This window comes from Dasypus novemcinctus, chromosome 10 (genome assembly GCF_030445035.2).
Source record: "Dasypus novemcinctus isolate mDasNov1 chromosome 10, mDasNov1.1.hap2, whole genome shotgun sequence".
In the NCBI taxonomy this organism is placed as follows: Eukaryota; Metazoa; Chordata; class Mammalia; order Cingulata; family Dasypodidae; genus Dasypus; species Dasypus novemcinctus.
The window spans coordinates 14,276,092-14,295,867 of NC_080682.1; the positions used below are offsets into that span (position 1 = coordinate 14,276,092).

General features: G+C 46.5%; 1 protein-coding gene across 1 annotated transcript; it reads right to left on the bottom strand.

Annotated features, from left to right (window-relative positions):
- Positions 1-512: 512 nt before the first annotated feature.
- LOC101444599 (pregnancy-associated glycoprotein-like) lies at positions 513-8,957 on the bottom strand. Its single transcript, XM_004446471.5, has 9 exons — positions 8,847-8,957; positions 7,655-7,814; positions 6,690-6,807; positions 6,493-6,608; positions 4,722-4,957; positions 3,701-3,820; positions 2,198-2,339; positions 2,006-2,104; positions 513-820 (listed from the first exon to the last, which is right to left on the bottom strand). Exons 1-9 carry the CDS (start codon positions 8,897-8,899, stop codon positions 671-673), a joined length of 1,194 nt encoding a protein of 397 aa, XP_004446528.2. The 5' UTR covers positions 8,900-8,957; the 3' UTR covers positions 513-670.
- Positions 8,958-19,776: the final 10,819 nt, after the last annotated feature.

A 19,776-nucleotide genomic window follows, 5' to 3' on the forward strand; every position in this document is an offset into this window, starting at 1 on the left:
CATTGTTCTGAGTTCTATGTAATAACTCCCTTGGACTCAATGACACATTTGTAGAAACTTTTAAGAAGAGGAGTATTTTCCATTATTTTAAAATTACTTTTACAGATTTTGAGATATGTTTTGCCCATCATAAAATGGATCCACTTAAGGCATATTGTTTAGTGGGTTTTAGTATATGTATGGAGTTGTGTAACCATCATTAAATCTCTTTCAGAACATTTTCAACACCCCCAAAAGAGACCATTCTTATCCCAAATTCATAGAATAGGAAAGTGAAGCCCAGAGATGAAGTCACCTAAGGTCACATGACCAACAGGTGTCAGAAAGGGGATTCGATCTTTGGACCTTCCCTTGTTCCTGCAACAACCTCTGTTTCTTCTAAGGATGCCCCTTTCCATTTAAACTAATTGGAGGAGGTTGTCTCACTTTGTGCTCTAGGCTCAAGATTCTAGATTCCTGCCCACTCTGCTGTGTTTCTCCCACCCAAAGAGAAGCAAACGTTTGAGCAGCACCACTGTGGAAAAACCTTTAATCTCCATTGAGAATTAGGCTTTACAGAGCACCAAATGCAGGTCAGAGCAGTCTCCTTGGTCAGCGGTCACCCGTATGAGCGTGCTCATGTGTGTGTATTTGGGATGGGCCTGCGTGTTTGCTGGAGAGGCCCCAGCATTTACGCTGCAGGGGCCAGCCCAATCCTGTTATTTCCCCGATCGTAAACGGAGAAATACAGCTGCAGGAAGACATTGCCCAGGCTCCATATCGTATCATTGGTCAAGACGACGTTCCCCACAAAGTTGCTGTGGCAGCTGCCCGAAGACCTCTGGAGAAAAGAGAAACACTCACCGGTCAGCCTGAGCCCTCACCTGCCTCCTCACTCCCCCATTCTGTATGCCCCACTCTGTGCTCCCCAGGTTTATTTCCTTCCTTTCCTATGTGCCAAGTGGCTCTCTACAGCAGCTGCTCAAGCCGGTTGTCTTCTCCCCTTCCCGCGCCCAGGACCAAGGAACTGCTTGTAGCTCTCCCACCTGTCCAGGGGCTGTTTTCTTCCTCCTTGTTCAGGCTGCTCTCTGGGCAGCGAATGCTCTCCTTCTCCCCTGCACCCCACTTGTCCTTTCAGCCTGAGCTCCAGAAGCCTCCACCCAGCAGCCGTCCTGGGCCCAGGCTCCCCTCCTAGGTGAGTTCAGGCTGCTCAGCTGAATTTCCTGGTGCTCCCCTTGGCCCTGGAGCCCCCGGTGCCTGCAGGCCTCATGCTATCCTGCCTTTCTGACTCATCTGCCCCTGGCCACTGCATCACACAGCTCCCTGCATGGAGCCCAGTACAGACCTGCACGGGTCCAAGCCGGCCTCCTCTGTGCCTTCATAAGGCGGGGGCAACAACCCCTTTCATTTAAGATTATCTCTCTCCTTCAAAGCTTTCCCTTAACCCATATTGCTTCCCATGGAGATGTCCCATTGACACCTTTATGGAGCGTCATGTATGTGCCAGGGCCTGTGTGGTCACTGTGCATCCACCAAGGGAGGGGCTGCTACCCCACTCGACAGAGGAGGAAACTGAGGCTTGGCATGGTGACGTTCCTTAAGGCCTAGGACTAGAGTGACCATATAATATATCCTTCAGTCCAGAACAATTTTGAGACATAAGGGGCACTCCTAAAAGTAATGTTGGGACAGCACAGGATGGCTGTGCCCAGTCAACCATACCTGTCATTAGACTCGGGCTCATGTCAGGGAATGCTGTAGCTACTTTCCATGCTCGCGTATCTGAAATCTCTGGTTGACCTGGAAGCAACTTGTTGTCCTTCTTTCTATTATATCTGAACTAGCCTTGGCACAGGTGATGGCTCAGTATTTATCTAAGGATGATGGATGTCCCAGCCCAGCCGGGTGGGCTTGGCAGAGTCTGCAATGGCATGACTTGGCCACCAGGGACCTCCAGCTCTCAGCTACATCCAGCCATTCCCGCAAGTCCTAGGACTGGAGGACCAGCCATTGTTCTGCCCCTCACCTGCCAGACGTAGGCACTGGCTGGCACTGGGTAGTGGGAGCCATTGATGGTGAAGGTGATGTCGGGCAGGGAGCTGATGGTTCCACAGTCGAGGATGTACTGTCAGAGAAGGAGAGGGAGAGGGGGAAAGGTTGGCTCAGAGACTCCAGGCGGGGAGAGTCTTCACCGGACATTCTGGAATGACCCCTGTACCTTGTCGTCGATGAGCTCTGCTCCAATAACTGTGTGGATGTTGAGGACAGAGTCATATGGGCCATGCAGCAAGGAAGTCCCGGTATCGAAAATGGCCCAGCAGCCATGCTTACAAGCAATCACCTCCCCGTCGATGGAAACGCTGAGACAGGGGACAAAGCAGGCATCAGGGTCACTCTCCAGTCCCTCGACTGCTTCTCCCCTCCTGCTGCCTCCAGCACAGCCCTTCTGCTCATGCCCCACTCCCTCTGTTTCCCTTTGCTTTGTCACGCTGACCTCTGAGTGGCTTTCAGTTCTCCAAGGCACCAAGCTCCTTCCTGCCTCAGGGCCTTGACATGTGCTGGTCTCCCTGCCTAGAACTGCCCCCACTCCCTTTGCAGAATTTCTCCTCACTCTTCATGTTCTAGGTAAATTGTCACTTTTTCAGGGATGACATCCTCCCTGTCTAGACCAGGCTTCTCTCTTCCTCTCTATCATGGTACCTGAGCTAGAATCTAGCACACATCCACATAGTGAGGAATTATTTATGTGACTCATTGTTTCACTGCATCTACCCCAGTAGATGGGGAGGTCGCTAGGAGCAGGTTGTATCCTCTCTGCCGCTCCCGGGTGCTGAGCACACAGTGGATGCTCAAGGTGTGCAGGTTGAGGGAATGAATGAAATAATGACTTAGTGAAAGGAATAAGGACAGCTGGAGACCAGTATCCAATGAATGATGGAGGATGGGGAAACCGGCTGCTCTGGAAGAGGTGGTCTCCCCAGCAGACCCCCAGCATAGTGGGCTGTTAGAGGGGATTGATGCTCTCTGGGAGAGCCCAAGAGGGAGTGCTGAGGCCTGCACTGGCAATGCCCGAGCTCACCCAAGGGGAAGGAGATGGGCTATGGGAGCCTCCAAAAACATTTTGGCATCACATAGAATTTGATCAAGTATTGTCCCCTAATTCTCAGGCCTCCCAGATTCCTGGGTTACTGACCATGTCATGGCTCCAGCATTGGGACAGTGTGTGCATGTGGGGTGGTCCTTTTGTAGTCTTTGCTTTCAGATCTCATGCACAAAGCAGACCACACGCCATTGCTGGGCCTCTTCTCCCCAGGTGACAAATTTGTCCCAATTTGCCCAGGACTTTTTCAAACACTTTTTCAAATGGGCAATCTGGGATGCTTGGAACCCCTCTCACCACCACATGTGGGCTGGTGGGATTCTCCTGGAATGCCTCACCTGCACTTTCGGGTCCTTGGACCACACCTCCCGCCTGCCCCCACCCCCTCTGCACTGCTGGAGCCTCTTTCCTGGAGACCTAAGCCTCCCAGGAACAGGGGGCTCCCGTTCCCCTTCTCTTAGCACTCCAAGGTCAGGCTGGTCCACCACAGCAGGGGTGGAGGAATCAGGAAACCCTGGGCAGGGTATGCATGTCCCTGTGTGGCTGAGTGTGTCTGTGACCTTCTGTGTGTGCATGTGTAGAGCTTCTCCTGTGGCAGAGGAAGCAGTTGGGGGGCCTCACCTGTCCAGGACCACCTCCCAGTAGAAAGGCCTGCTCACGGGCACCCAGTGGAGCTCCCCGCTGTAGTAGGAGGGGTCCACCCCGCCGAGCATCAGCACGCTGCTGTTCTTCTTGTCCTCGCTGGAGGGGCAGGGGCAGAAGGGCTCGTGGTGAGAGGAAAGCAGCGGCAGCGTCTCAGGAGCAGCCGCGCGCCCGGCGCTGCTCCGAGGGCTTGGCTGTCCTTGCTCACGCCCTCTGCACACACTCACAGGCCTGTGCAGAGGCAGCAGGACAACCCCATTTGAGGGATGGGGAAAGGGAGGGAATGGGAGGGAGAGCAGAGGTGGGAGGGGAGTCGGGCTTCAGAGCCAGGGAGAGCAGAAGTGCAGGGTCACAGAGATGGGAATTGAACTAGGCCCCCGGAGCCCCCAGCCCCAACCACTCTCCTCCCCGGCCGCCTAACAGATGGGCTCTATCATAGCTTTGATGGGAAAGACACAGTCTGCCATCAGGGGTCTCCCCTTGCCAGTGCTTCCTCCACTAGCTCCCCCCATGAGACCCTTGGCAGGCAGGGACTTCAGCTTTTCCTGCCAACAAGCCCAGTGGTTGGAGACTTGCTGATGCTTGACCATCCACCATGAGGCGAGTCCCAAGAGCTGAGTTCAAATCCTCTGGCTCCCAGTACTGACAGGACAAGCTGAGACAAGCCCCTCTCTGAGCCTCGCTTTCTGCTGAGCCTCCCACAGAGCTCAGTAGATGTTTGCTGCAAAGGCCAGGTAGACCCCATTTTAGCTGCACATCTGCATTAGCTCTATTGCAAAGACTTTACTCTGCCACTGAACCACAAAACGACTGCAGACCTTAGGTGGCAAACAATCGTGACTACATTCCAATAAAACTTTTTTTTTTAACAACTCCATTTGCAGACCTCTGGACTCAACTAGCTCTAAGGAAACTTCCCAATCAAGTAGTATAATTTTTCATAAAACTGGACAGGGCATACCGCCTAGTCCGAGAAAGGGCAGGTCTAGCCCAGCCACACCTGCTCAGGTAGAAGGCAAAGAGGTTCTCAGAAAGGAATCCCAGTTCCCACAGTTGGTCGAAGACTGGTGTGGCTCCACGATAGCTAAGCCTGGGGAAGGCCAGGCCCAGGACGCCGTCGAAATCCCCGTAGTCCAGCAAGCTGCAAGCCTCCTTCGAGTCCTCGTTCTCATCTAGGCTGCTTACCTCATGGAGAGTCAGGCCGAAAGCCTGGGACGGGATGACAAGGCTGCCAACCTAGGGGATTACAGGGTCTCAGTGGAAGGCTGGGGAGGTGACGCAGGGGCTGGGCGGGGAGGGAGATGGTGAGAGGCCACAGGCACCACGGATAGGGGCTGCAGCCTGGATGAGCCTCAGGCTGCCCCTCAATACCAGGAATGTGGCTTCCCTGTGCGCCTTACTGCAGGTTTTGTGTGTTGTTGTTTTCTTTTTTTTTTTGAGGTTCTAGAAACTGGGATTGAACTTGAACCCTGGACTTGGAATGTGTGAGGTCGGCGCTAAGCCAGGGAGCTACATCAGGTCCCCTGAGTCGTTTTCTTTTCAATTTGTTTGCATGTTGTTAGTTTTCTGTTTTTTATTTTGTGTTGTTTTCAGGAGGTGCTGGGGACCAAACCCAGGTCCTCCCCTGTGGGAAGCAGACGCTGAACCGCTTGAGCCACATGTGCTCCCTCACTGCAGGTTTCCCTCTAGGCTGCACCTCCCTCCCCCCACCCAACCCTAGTCCGTAGGCCTCATTCTCTTGTTACAGCCGAAAGGAAGACAGAGGGTGCCTCAAATGGTCCCCCTGGGAGCAAGAAGAGCAGGCGGCAGGCCCCATTCGTTTTGAGCATCACTGGGCTCTGTTGACGTTATAGTTTGTAGCAGTTAACTTTCCCAGGAAAATTCCGCTGAAGCAAACATGCTTTTGTACATGGTCTGTGAGTTTAGAAAATTAGAATTTTCTTAAGTAGAAAGTCTCCAGCGAGTCCAGGCCAGGCTTGCTCCTCTCGCCTCCCTGCCCCCCTTGCACTCAGGGTTTGGAAGCAGGCTCCACTCTTCTCTGTGGGGGGCATTCAGGGTTGTCTGTGCCCCTGAATATATGTGTAAAATTGGGCCTGTGTGTCTGCACTTGGGCATGTGGGGGGGCAGCCCAGGGTCTCTATTAAATTCTCCAAGGCTCCAGGGTCCCCAAAGTAATGACCTTAGCAGGGTCTTCCCGCAGGGGGCTGGTCTACTTTCCCACCCCAACTGCAGCCTTCGGCGAAACCCCAGCAGCTCCAGCCTGGTTCTGTCCTCTCCTGACAACACCCCACTCCTCTGTGAGTCCTGATTCACATCCCAGCTGGGGCACCGACCAGCTGGGTGGCCTCAGGCAGACCACTCCCCTCTCTGTTCCTCAGCTCCCTCACCTGTAAAATGCAGCTAATAATCCTGCCTGCCCACATCTGGGGGAGCAGGAGGATTAAACAGAGACCACAAGCAGAGCCCTCAGCACCGAGCCTGGCACAGGCAGGGCGTGTAAAGGGGAGGTGGGCCCTCCTCTCCCTGCTCCCTGCGACATCAGCCTCCCCAGGCCTCCAGCCTGAGGGTCCCCCTTTCTGGATTGGCTCTTCTGGAAGCTTTGGTGCATCCCCAGGAGCACTGTCCCCAGGGAGGGACACGGCCCCACAGGGCAGCAGCCAGCTGCTGGGGTCTTTGAGGAAGACGGGCACACCAGCAACTCTGCATCGGGTCCTGTAAGCAGCCGTAGGTGCCCACGGCCAGCCCCACCTGAGCCCCGTTTTCCCTGTTACCTGGACAACGTCATAGCCGACAAATCCCAACTTGCTCCCTCTGTCAAAACTGAACACGGGCTTCGTGGTGTTCAGGAAGGTGGAGGAGAGCCCAGGGTCGAAGGTGTTGTTGTTGACTGGGTGGACAGGAGGCTGGCGTCAGGGGCTGCTCAGGCCTGAGGAAGGGGGCGTGGGCGGGGCAGGGGCCAGGCACTCACAGCAGACAGGGCTGGAGCAGGAGACCGAGGGCACCCACAAGTAGGTCAAGCAGGTGTCAAAGAGGACATTGAGTTCCCGAGGAGGTGTGCCGATCCTGATGGTGCCCACGTAGGCCAGCTGCCAGGCAGAAGGGCAGTTAGGAACGGCCCAGCCCCTGACCACCCCAGTCCCCAGGTGCCTGCCATCAGTGGGGTGCCCTGAGGACTCCGAGCTCACTCTCCAGCTGCCCCACTCTGTTCAAGCCAGTGTCTTCATCTGAAAAGCTCTGCAGGCTTCCATGCAGTTCTCCAAATCCTTTCCCCCTTTCTAGGCCCAGCTCAAATCTTTCCTCCTCCAAGCAGCCCTGCTAGGTCACCCCAGGTTCCTGTTTTCTTGCCTTCCCCCAAATCAATTCGCTTAATATTAATACTCGTCTCTTTCATTTGGCATTTGTTTCCTCTTTCCTGTCTCTGGCTGGGGTATAAATTATTGAAGCTGTGACAAAGATTTTCATACTCAATGCCAATAACCAGAATGTCAGTTTATTATACCCTGGGACACCACACAGGCTGTATAGATTTTATGGGTGTGACTCTTCGGCCTGCAGAGGGTGAGCTCCCCAGATGTAGGAGATCACTTTCCCCTGCAGTGTGTTTTGTTGTTATTTGCTCAGACATGACTCACCTGTGGATGAGGCTCTCTTAGCTCAGTGATTTCCTTAGCTCCGAAAGAAAAAAAGTCCCTCAAACAAATCTCCATGTGGCTCACAGGTAAATATTGTCAGCACAGAAATGGTTGTCTACCTGTCCTCTGGTTGCTTTTTGGCCCATCACCTGAGACACCATCAAGGTGGGAGAGCTTTCTCAGTGGGGATGGGGTCCCTGTTCCCAAGGTGTCTGCTGGCAGGAGTCCTAACCCTGACATCCTGAGAACCACTGCCTGAAAAATCCCAGTGCTGGATGGGAGCCTTGGGGAGCACACTTACTGCCAAATTATTCCCCAGGGATTCAAAAGGCACTCCCGGGTCTGAGTGCATGTCATCAGACGCGGATTCCAGGTTGCAAAGATGCTTCTCCAAGAACGTTCGCAGCATTCCTTTTTCCCTGAGGCTTTCTCGCATAGATTTGGCCTTCTTTAGAGGAATCCTTCAACCCAGTGTTCATAAAAGAAACAGATAAGACACAGCCATCAGATGCCCCAATGAAATGGTCACACTTTACACTAGAACTGTGCTGTGTAATTTCCAAACGTTTTTGTGAATGTCATCTTATTCTCAGCACAGTCCACCCAACAGAAGGCACCTTGGCTTGAATTCAGACTCTATGGCATCATCTTGGGCAAGTAATAAGTCCTTTCTGAGCTCAATTTCCCTATCCGTAGAAAGACAGATAATTAAACCCTCCTCCCATGGCATGTTTTGAACATTAAGTGACAATGCCCCTGACACCTGGTGGGTCTCCATGATGACAGCCGTTCTTGTTGCTATTGTCATTTCTGCATCTTTCTCAAAGCAGTCCAGGAAGGGAGGGAGAGTGGAGATCATTCTCCCTCTTAGCAGTAGAGGAGCTTGCATAGAATTTCACTTGGCTGTGATCACACTGCCTGTTATTGGCAAATTGGGCCTGTGAGTAGATCAACGGGGGAGGAACCCAGGGAATGAGAAAAATCGTGGAGGCCAAGGTGGGGAATAAATTAGAGAAATGAAGAGGGAAGAGAAATAAGAGACACTACACAGAGAAAGATTCACAGAGACACCCGAAGAGACAAGGAGACAAGGAAAGATCCAGAGGCAGAGATGGAGATGCAGAGACACACATTTACAGGAACACAGGGAGAGAGCAGAGGGCAGCCCTGGAAGCAAATGCGGGAAGGAGAGGCATTGCTCCAGAAGAGCTCTGTGCTCACAACTGCAGAGTCTGCACACTGAATAATTTCAGGGAGTGCCATTCACAATCCCCACGGTGTGACCAGCACCCTGCAGGCGTGCCCTAAGACCCCTGGGCCCCTCTGTGCACATGGCAAGCTTCTCAGCAATAAATGGGGACTTGAGCTTTGGACGGTCAGAGATGTCACTTGAGTACGTTCCCTCCTCCGTGCCTGGTAGGTAGGCTGGAGATTCAAAAGGTAAGAAAAGATTCCCAAAGGAGAGTTGATGCTGCTTGCTGTCCCATACTTACGTGACCAAGCACTCTGAGAGGGCCACCAGCCCCAGGACCCAGAACCACCTCATGTTCCTTCCTAAATTCAAACACTCAGGAGAGTGTGGGTGTGCAGCACGCAGTGGCCCTGGAGAGCTGCTCCTTATATACTCTCTGATCAGCCTCAGGCATCCGTTGGGCATGTAAACATTCCTAAAAAGATCCTCCGTGTTCCTGAGAAGAACCTAGAAAATTCTCAGAATTCGGAGATTTCTACTGTAATCTCTTTCTATGGGTGTGGCTGAGAACTAAATGGAAACCAGGTAGTCTAAAAACAATGGAACAGATTAGCCCTATCTTCAAGAGAGAAAGCTCTGCTAACATTGGGACAAGAAAATTTTAAAAAGGTCCAGGGCACTGTACTTGTGATGGTCAACTTCACCTGTCAAATAACTTGGACCACAGTGCCCTGTTGTTTGGTTGAGCACTGAAATTGGTCTGCTTGTTCCATGAGGGTATTTGGTAGATGGGATCTGTGTCTACAATCAGTTGACAGCACAAACAACATTCAAAGGAGATAGCCATCAGATTGTGAGTAATCTCCTGATCCAATCACTACTTGGAGGACTCAAATGCCAGAAGTGAGGGTGTCAGAGGACAGAAGAATAATTTCTGCCTCTATGTCAACTTTGGCTTTTGCTGTAATATCTCCTAGGAAATTTGCTTAAGGACTTTGATATCACTGGACCAGGGTTTCTATCCCAGCTCCACAGTGACATGGATTAATTTCTTATAATAAATCTCTTAATACATGTCATGCTGGTTCTGTTTCTCTGGGGAACCCTGGCTAGTACATTGCTCTACATTCATGATCATACTTGGTCCTTTCAGAGGCCCTGTGAGGCGTGTGTTGCTATCTTCATTTAGAGAGGAGCTCGCTAGGAGGAGGAGAGGTCGAAGTAAAGGATGGAGTTGTTGGGGCAGCTCCAAGTCATCTGAGTGTATTTAGGTGGTGGGACGACTCAGATCAGGGTCACTTGTGTTGGCCATTGGCGTCCTAGGACTAAGCTACGGCTGTACGACAATGGACTGTTTTAACATTGGCAGAATTTTGATACATGCATTCAAAAGATATTTTATTTTATTTTTTTAAGATTTATTTTTTATTTATTTCTCCTCCCCCCACCCCATTGTCTGCTCTCTCTGTCCATTCACTGTGTGTTCTTCTGTGTCCACTTATATTCTTGTCAGCAGCACTGGGAATCTGTGTCTCTTCCTTGTTGTATCATCTTGCTGCGTCAGCTCTCTGTGGGTTTGGCCCCACTCCTGGGCAGGCTGCACTTTTTTTGCATGGGGTGGCTTTCCTTGAGGGGTGCACCCTGCAGGGTGAATCAGTCCCACAGTCACTTACGGTTTGACCCACATTGTGTTTTAGTGAAAAAAAAATTTTTAATTGTCACTAACATTTAAAAATCAGGGGATTTTACATAAATACGCAGTCTTCCAACTTCTCTCAAAAACTTGGCAGATGCGGTATCCCTGGCCAGCCTTCCAGCCTGACAACCACAGGTTGGAACTGCAGAAGGCTGCCCCCTTGTGGTAGGGTAAGTGCTGCCCAGGCCCACATGCCCATCCAGCCCTCCCATTCCTTTCCCTGGCCTCCAGGGTCTTCAGTGTATGAATCCTACACTACACTGCAAGTCCCATAGAGGCAAGGAAGGGTAATGAGTCCTGAATAGCCAGAAACATCATAAAAAGGAAAAGTGAACCCTCATCTCCAGACTTTAAATCATAATACCATTGCATGGTTGTGTCATGATGATGGGAGGGAGTGTTGCTGAGTGGGGGGAGAGGAGGGGTGGGGGAGGTAGGTTCAATGGGACCTCATATATATATATTTTTAATGTAATATTATTACAAAGTAAATAAAATAAAAAAAGAAAAGAAAAGAAAAAAGAAAAAAAATCATAATACCGACCTGTAGTGGTAAAAACAGCATGGTACTAACCTAAAGACAGACACAATAGACCAGTGGAACCAAATTTATGGTTCAGAAACAGACCCTCAACAGGTATGGTCAAGTGAGTTTTCACTAGCCTGTCAAAATCACACAGCTCGGGCAGAACAATCCATTCAACAAATGGTGCTGAAAGAATTGGATATCCATGGCTGAAAGAAGGAAAGATGACCTCCATCTCACACCTGATCCAAAAATTAACTCAAAATGGATCAAAAAACTAAAAATAAAAGCAAGAACCACAAAACTTCTGGAAGAAATTATTGGAAAATATCTTCAAGACCTTGGTGGTAGGTAGTGGATTCTTAAAGAAGATAAGAGGAGGATTGAGTGGACTACTGATATTTAATGTATGTAGAAGTTTTAAACAGCTTTAATGTAAAAGTATGGAAATGTATAGAGTGGATGGTAACACACAGTGAGTAACAGCTAGTTTATAAATGGGGATGTGACTGAAAATGGTAGTCTAGTTATGTAAATGCCAATAGACAGAATGGTTGAGAATAATCTAGAAACTGGATAGCACAGTAAACCAAGAGGTGGATGAGAATTGTAGTTGTGTCCTTTGTTAACTAGAGCAAATGTATATCACTACTGCAGGGTGTTGGGAATGTGGAGAAGCATGGGAAATATACAGCTGGAGTGACCTATGGACTGTGGTTAGTACTAATAATATAATATTCTTGCATCCATGCAAAAGATAAACTGTGTTGATACTGAGGCAGTATGGAAAATGTGAGCCAAATGTACACTATGGACATGGTAACAATCAGATGATATTATTTTATGTGTAGCAAATGACATACCATATTTTGGCATGTCGATGGAGGGGTGTTGTTTGGGAATTCTGCACATGTGAGTGATTGTTCTGTAAGTTTACAGCTTCTGTCATAAAAAATATATTTAAAAAATAATAATAGGCTGGGTTGGGGGAAAAACACACCAAATATAAGATAAAAACTATGATTAATAGTAAGATTTTGATAGTGATTTTTCATACTTTGTAACAAACGTCTCAAGACAATGCAAGGTGATGGTGGAGGGTTGATGTGTGGGACCCCTCTATGATGCTATGAATGTTTGCTTTGTAGGTTCATAATTTTTACTATACACTTAATTGTTTGTGTGTTCATATACAAATGATATAAAGATAATAATCGGATTAGTTAGGGGAAAATACTTTGTTTAATAGTAATATTTTGACAATGCTCTTTAATTATTAGTTAAAAAGGTTTAAAAACAATGCAAGTTATTGGTGGTAGGGTGAGATTTATATATGTTTGTTTGACGTTATATACGTTTGTTTTGTAAGTTCACAACTATTATACATTTATTGTTTATGTATGTTTATGAGTGATATATTTCAATAAATTTTTAAAAATGAGGTAGCGTGGTTCATATGGCAATAGACTTTGGGTGAAGAAATACATTTTATGGTACCTTAAGTTGGGCTCTTTATGGCCTTGCAACCATAAACTTCTACCCTAAATAGATGTCTTTTATAAAAGCCAACAGATTTCTGGTACTTTGCACCACCACCCCTTTGACTGACAAATAGACAAACCCTTATGGAAGGGATTCAACAATATGCAGCCCAGTGACCCAGGCATATGCCCTTTATCTCAGCAGTTCTACTTCCATGAATCTACACCAAAGATACATTGGCCTAAATGCAAAAATAGGTATGTGTAAGCTTTTCATTGCAAGATTATATGTGATAACAGAAGATTATAAACATCGCTACAGTATCCATCATTTGGGGACTGTTGAATAAACCTTAATGTGTCAACACAGTCCCTTGCTGTGTGTGTGTGGGGGGATATTGTATGGAAAAACCCATGATAAGGTGCACGGGGGTGGTTTGGCAGTGGATCGGGATACTGTCATGCAGGGAAGTGAGTGGGGTCAGTAGTGTGGGAATGTGAGTGTGAGCAGGGTTGGGGAATTGGGTTGGACTATCTATCCATGGAACTGGGGGGAGGGCTGGCATAAGGAATAGGTGAACTCTGGGGATTTGTAGGTCTCTGACTGAAAACACAATGGTGGGAATGTTCTTCTGGCAAATATGGCAGGGGAGGGTCACTGGGGCAGGGCATTGGTGGTGGGGGATATGTGGGATAGGTTGCGCCTGGGGCATGCCTCTGTGGATTATGAATGTGTTCATCTTGTCATAGGGTGTTATCTCAGTGGGTGGAGACCCACACAATAAACAAGAAAATATTAAACTTTCATCCTGGGAGTCTGCTGCATTCTCAAATAGGAGGGCAAGAATCTCTCGAGTACATCAGCAGTGCCTAATAAAAGAAAACAGACCAGTATGTTAAACCCTCAATATTAATGCATGGAACTATGAACCTTATTATTCACAAATTGAAACTTAGAGGTTGCAGTAGGTTCCCAGGGGAAGGAAGAATGTTGGAAAATACGGCATTTTGGGGGCATGTTATTGTTTTGTATGAGCTTACAATGACAGCTACAACCCATTACAAATTTTGTCAGAATGTATAAAGGTGTATGGTTCAAAATGTAAACCATAATGTAAACCACTGACCATGGTTAGGGGCAATGCTTCGATATTTGTCATCAATTGTAACAAATGTACCATACTCATTAAGGATGTTATTGGTAAAGGAGCATGTGTATGTAAGTGTGTGTGTTGGGGGGTGGTATACGGGAATTCCCTGTATTTTCTGTGACTTTTTTGTAATCTGAAGTTTCTTGGAAAATAAAGTAGAAAAGGAAAGAATAAGACCCTGGGGGAACATATAGAAGAAATTGTCAATATACATAAAAGAAAACAGACTTTTTTGTAACCTGAAGTTTCATGGAAAATAAAGTGAAAAAAAAAAGAAAAGAATAAGACCCTGGGGGAACACATAGAAGAAATTGTCAATACACATAAAAGAAAACAGATAATGTGTGGGGAAAGTACACCTGAGGCATGCCTCTGTGGAATACGAAGGTGATGATATGGTCACAGGTTGTTTTTTCACTGTGTGAAGACTCACACAATAACCAATGGAAATTGAATTCCCATCCTGAGGAGTCCTGCTACATTCTATAATAGAGTAGCAAGAATCTCTACAGTACATGGGCAGTGCCTAGTGAAGGACGACAGACCAATACTCCGGGCCCTTGATATTGATGGTAGTACTTATGAACCTTGTTCTTCTGAAATGGAAACTTAGTCTAGGATTATATATTGGCTAAGAGTAACCTCCTGAAAGCATCCTTGTTGCTCTAATGTGGCCTCTCTCTAAGCCAAACTCAGCATATAAACTCATTACCTTCCCCCCACCCTGGCATGGGACATGATTCCTGGGGATTAGCCTCCCTGGCACCGAGGGGTTATTACCAGGCACCAGCTAGTGATACATTTGGAAAAAGACCTTGACCAAAATGGGGAAATATTAAGTACAGATTAGTTTTTTATGGCTAAGAGATTTCAAACTGAGTTGGGAAGTCATTCCAGAGTTTACATTTACATGTCTCAGAAAGATCTCACTAGTCAGATCTGCCCCAGTAAATGGTAAATAGTGCCTCAAGCAGGGGGTTTCCTGAGGGCTCTAGAGACATCTGGAGACTCCAGGCAGGGCAGCCAATCCCAGGATATTGGCACCCGCTCAATGGGATTTACCTTGGAATATACGGTAACTTATCTCCCCCATATGTCAGAATTAGACTCACTTATAATTTTCCCACACATGGTTCTTCTGCTTCTTTTATTTGAACCTGTAATTAGCATTATACCCATTAAATATATATCCCAGAGACTTAAATCTCCCTGCTGTTCAAATGCTGGTTGAACCCTGAATCTCAGCAGAGTTGCAGCAACACCTACTCTCCAGTTCATCAGACTCACCCAGGACAACTAAAAAATGGGTGATGATGGATAACCCCCATCCCAAAAAGCAGAGAGTGTCTACAATTGTAAACAAGACAGTTCTAACCATCTGCCACATTGGATCTAAGCCCACTCTCAATTGGAAGCAGAGTAGGCATTGCCATCCCCAAATCCTCAAGACTGAGGAATGAACAAACATAAGGAGGGGAATGCAACTATGGACTAAAGTAGACTTATTATTATTCTAATAATGGAAGAACTTTTAGCATTGAATATAAAGACAGTGGTTATTAGAGGTTCTGAAGGGAGGGAGAGGGAAGAATATATATAACATGGGATACTTTTGGGACATTGAAATTGTTCTGCATGATATTGCAATGACAGAAACCAGCCATTGTACATTTTGTCAAAGCCTATAAAATTGTGCAGTGCAACGTGTAAACCATAATGTAAACTGTAGACCATGCTTGGTGGCAGTGCTTCAATATGTGTTCATCGATTGCAACAAATGCACCTGTGGAAGTTGGAGATTATTTATGAATCCCAAAAGGAGAAATATTATGTTTATAAACTAATCTATTCTGGGTATGACACCCTTTGATCATATTGGATTCAGTTGAGGGTCTGTGATGGTTAGGCTATTGTAACAACTCAGCCAGGAGATTGTGCCCAGTTGTTTGGTCAGACAAGCACTGGGCTAACTGTAATACAAAGACATTTATGGGCTTAGTCACCAATGAGTTTATTGCATAGATAGCTGATCACACCTACAATCAACCAGGGAGGGAGACTGCCATCAGCAGTGAGTGATGGCTTTATCCAGTGAGTTAAATGCCTTAAAAGAAGAAGAGAATTCTGCATTCAGAGAGGTTTTCCCAGCTTGTCTTTGGACAGCTTCTGGAAGCTCACCAAGGACCTCCATTGGATTTTCATCAGAGCTCCTGGTTTGCAGCCTGCCTGTGGAACCTGGACTTGTGCATCCCCACAGTCATGTGAGAGACTTATAAAATCTCATGCTATTTACTGATATCTCTGTTGATTGTGTTCCGTAGAGAACCCTGACTAATAAAGGGCCCTGAAATTCCCTGTTAAGATTAGGGCTTTGATTCGACCATGTCAGCAAGGCACTCAGGCAATGTCCCCGCCCCCTCCGTGGGCCTTTATAAATGAACACTCTCTCCAGAAGACACGTGGAAGAGGAGAGACCTTTGTCATTTTTGACCCTGCAGCCCCAGGGAGAGATGAGCCATTCACCTAATAGCATACAGAGACTGCTGGGGAGAGAGCTGAGACTGATATGGAAAGCCCGGAAAGGCATGAGCCCCATGCCAGGCGACAGAGAAGCCCTGAGGAAAAAGCCCTCCCCAGGAGAGAGGACTGGGAGCCCAGAGGGAAAGAGAGGCCAGGCAGAGGCCAGCAGCCATCTTGCTTCACCACATGGCAACTGACTTTGGTGAGAAAGAAAGCAGCCTTGAGCTGGACTCTTTAGGGCTTTGTAACTCTAAGCTTTTACTCCAGATAAACACCTTTACAAAAGCCAGCAGATTTCTGTTACTTTGCATTGGCACCACTTTGGCAGACTAAGACAGTACCATATTAATGAAAGATGTTGTTAATGGGGAGAGTGTGGGAGCAGGAGGGGGTGGGGTATATTGGAATCCCCTATATTTTGGATGTAACATTTATATAATCTAAAATTAAAATTAAAGAAATAAGAAATAATGAATAAATGATGGTTATACCAATAACTTTTATGTATTTTTAAAATAAAATGTTGAGAAAAAGAAATCCGACTTAACAAAATGTATATGGCAAGGACAAATGCAAATAATAATAATAATAAAGTTTAATTATTTAAAAAAATAATAAAGTACCCCCACACTTCAGTGTAATACAGATGGAAAAAGGAATGTAATGGGCAAGTTCTCCAGAGTATATTGTTTGGTTAAAGATAATAAAAAGAAAAAAAAATGAGAGGACAGGATGGTTTTTATAGTTTATTATTTGGCAAGATGTATACACATGCACACATGTGAATTGAATAAGAATATTCAATGAAGAAGAAACATAAAGTAATAAAAATTGTTACTTATAGGGGAGAGGCAGGATTGGAATGAGAACTTTTGTTTCATAGTTTAACTTTGCAAAGTATAAATATTTTATAGAATTGCACAAAGAAAAAAATGAAATAAAAATCAATCCCCTGGAAACTGAAAACAAATAGAAACAAACGATCCTGATGGATTTCAAGTTGGAGACCTAGCCATGCTGAGCAAAAAATTACTTCCAGTGGCTTTAAAATGTATAAATATGATCCAACATTCACATCGAGATATTTTCTAAGGACAAAACAAAAACAACAGCAAAGAAATTTGGAACTGCTTTCAATAATTTAATTGTTGGTAGTGTTTTTACTGTTATATTGAAACTATTAAATGTATACTTTAACCTTAAACAAGTAATTATGTTAATATTGTTATGAAGCAAGACCTTAGTGTAAGACAAAAGAGTATGTAAGTCCAAAGTCAAAAGGTAAAAAATCTGCAATCTTAACTTTTCTTTGGAAGTATAAGTTTGTACGAATGAATTACTTTTCTTTTTCTAAGAAAATAAATATTTCTGGCACTGTGTACTGGAAACCACAGCGACAATGACAACCTAACAATGGTGAATCCCCTCAGGTGTAGCTCGTGGCCTCTAAGGACAATTTCCCGCTAAGCAGATCCAGGCTGATTCCAGGGCTGGGCCAAGGAATGAACCAGGTGACCCTGGGATGTCCTGAGGAGCCAGAAAGTTGGGAGTGGTCAGTGACACTGGGAGCTGCCACAGGGTCAGGACTCAATATGAAGAGGCTCCCACAGATAGGACAACTGAGGCATCAAATTGACTGAAACAAATCAAATACCTAAACTCCCATGAGTTCAATATAATAAAAATTGAATTTCTCACCATTGAAGATTGCTAGGGTCCTGACTCATTATTCTGATCATTGAGAGAAAGAGGGACATAACCATCAATATTCATCATATTTGCTCTGTAGGAACTCTATTTCAGGTGAACACAAAAAATTGATGAATGAATGTTTCTCTTTATTGAAGGATTCTAGCAATTAAATGCAGAAAGAATGGTTGAAATGGTAGAAGTCCCTGCTTTTCAACTCCCAGTGAAACAATGGATCCAGGCAAACGTCCTCAATGAATGCTCAGACTGTAAGAAGAAAGGTGGAAGGGGAACCTCATATTAAAGGGATGATCTGACAGCACTAGGACTCACTGATCAATATTAGCATCTATAAAAGTGGTGCAACGAGAAATTGCCTGCCTCTTGAAGTGATGCAATAAGAACTATATGGCACTACCTAGGAAATATTCCAATAACAAGATTTGAACACATATCTACATCAAAATACCAGTCCTTAGGAAACTTGCAGGTAAGAGATCAAGGAACTAATCATATGAACCCAAAATGTAGGACATTCTGAAGGACTAAGACCCTCTCACACACATTTTTTTGAAAAAAGTAAATGGCATAAAAGGGGCACTGTTACCTATTAAAACTCTTAAGAGACAATAACCAAATGCAACACATGTGGGATTTTTCTATATCTTGATTCCTGATGTCAATGAATAAACTGCTAAAAGATATTTTTTTAAAATTGGTAAAAGACTTGAATAGATATTTCTCCAAAGAAGATATACAAATGGCCAATAAGTACATGAAAAGATGCTTAAATTATTAGCCATTAGAGAAGTGCAAATCAAAACCACAATGATATATCATCTCACACCTACTAGAATGGCTACTATTAAAAGTTGGAAAATAACAAGTGTTGGAAAGGATGTGAGAATATTGGAGTACTCATTCATGGTTGGTGGGAGTATAAAATGTTGCCGCTGCTATGGAAGACAGTTTGGCAGTTCCTTAGAAAGCTCAGTGTAGAATTGCCACATAGGCTGGCAATCCCAATTTAAGGTATGCAGTCAGAAACTCAAACAAGTGGAAGGCTTTTGCCATCTTCTTATGGCCCACCTGCTTCTGTGAAGCACCTGCCTTTGCCAGGTTCTTGGGTAGCCAGAGTCTTCTAAGTGCATTTCCTCATTCATCATCTTGTTTGTTCATTCGTTTGTTCATTCATTCATTCCCCATGCCAGGCAGGAGGGCTGATAGAGATGAATCAGCCATAAATTATTACCCTCAGTGGCTTCCCATCTGAATGGGAGAAATAAGACCACAGCTTAGTAGCTATAACATGAGGAAGCATGTGGTACTAATCCTTAACGAGGGCAGGGCTCTGGAAATACATAAGAGGGACAGTAGAAGTGCTGCGGGGTCACTCAGAAACAGGAGCTCCCTTCCAGGGGGTTCTGGGAGGCCCTCAGGTAGGAGGAGGGGATGAGTTGGCCTAAAAGGATTTGGAGGTTCAGATCAGATGTGGGAGCCCTCCTTGCCCTGAGGTAGAAGTGACTGATGAGCTAGCAGCATGTCCCCTTTACAGAGACCTGAACCTGGCCCCTAGCAGATGTGGAGAGCATGTGTATCAGGTACCCAGTTGGGACAGGTAGAGGAGGCACTAAGCCTGGCTGGAGGCTCTGGAATCCCACCACTGCTTGCTTGTCTCAGGTGACACCAGACTCACTTTATCATTTCCAGCCATGGTGTGTGAATGTGCTATGAGGGTGACTCATGGGCCTGCCCCTTTGTCCCCAGTCCGTGCCCCTTTGCCTGCTCAGGTATGGCTCTGGGCAAGACCTAGGCCCTCAGAGCCCACGGCCTCAACTACTCTCCTCCACAGCCTCCTACACAGACCCATGGGCTCCACCACGGCCTTGGTGGGGAGGACACAGCCTGCCATCAGGGGTCTCCCCTTGTCTGTGCTTCTCCCTGCTTGGTCGGCCCATTAGACCCTTGGCAGGCAGGGGCTTCAGCTTTTCCTGCCAACAAACCCAGTGCCTGGAGACTTGTGAGGCATTGGCCATCCACCTTGGGTTGAGTCCCAAGGGCTGAGCACAAGGCCTGCCACTCCCAGTTCCTGACTGGGCAAATTTGGACAAGCCTCTCTCTGAGTCTTTGTTTCTCCTGAGCCTCAGCAAATGTTTGCTGTAAAGGAC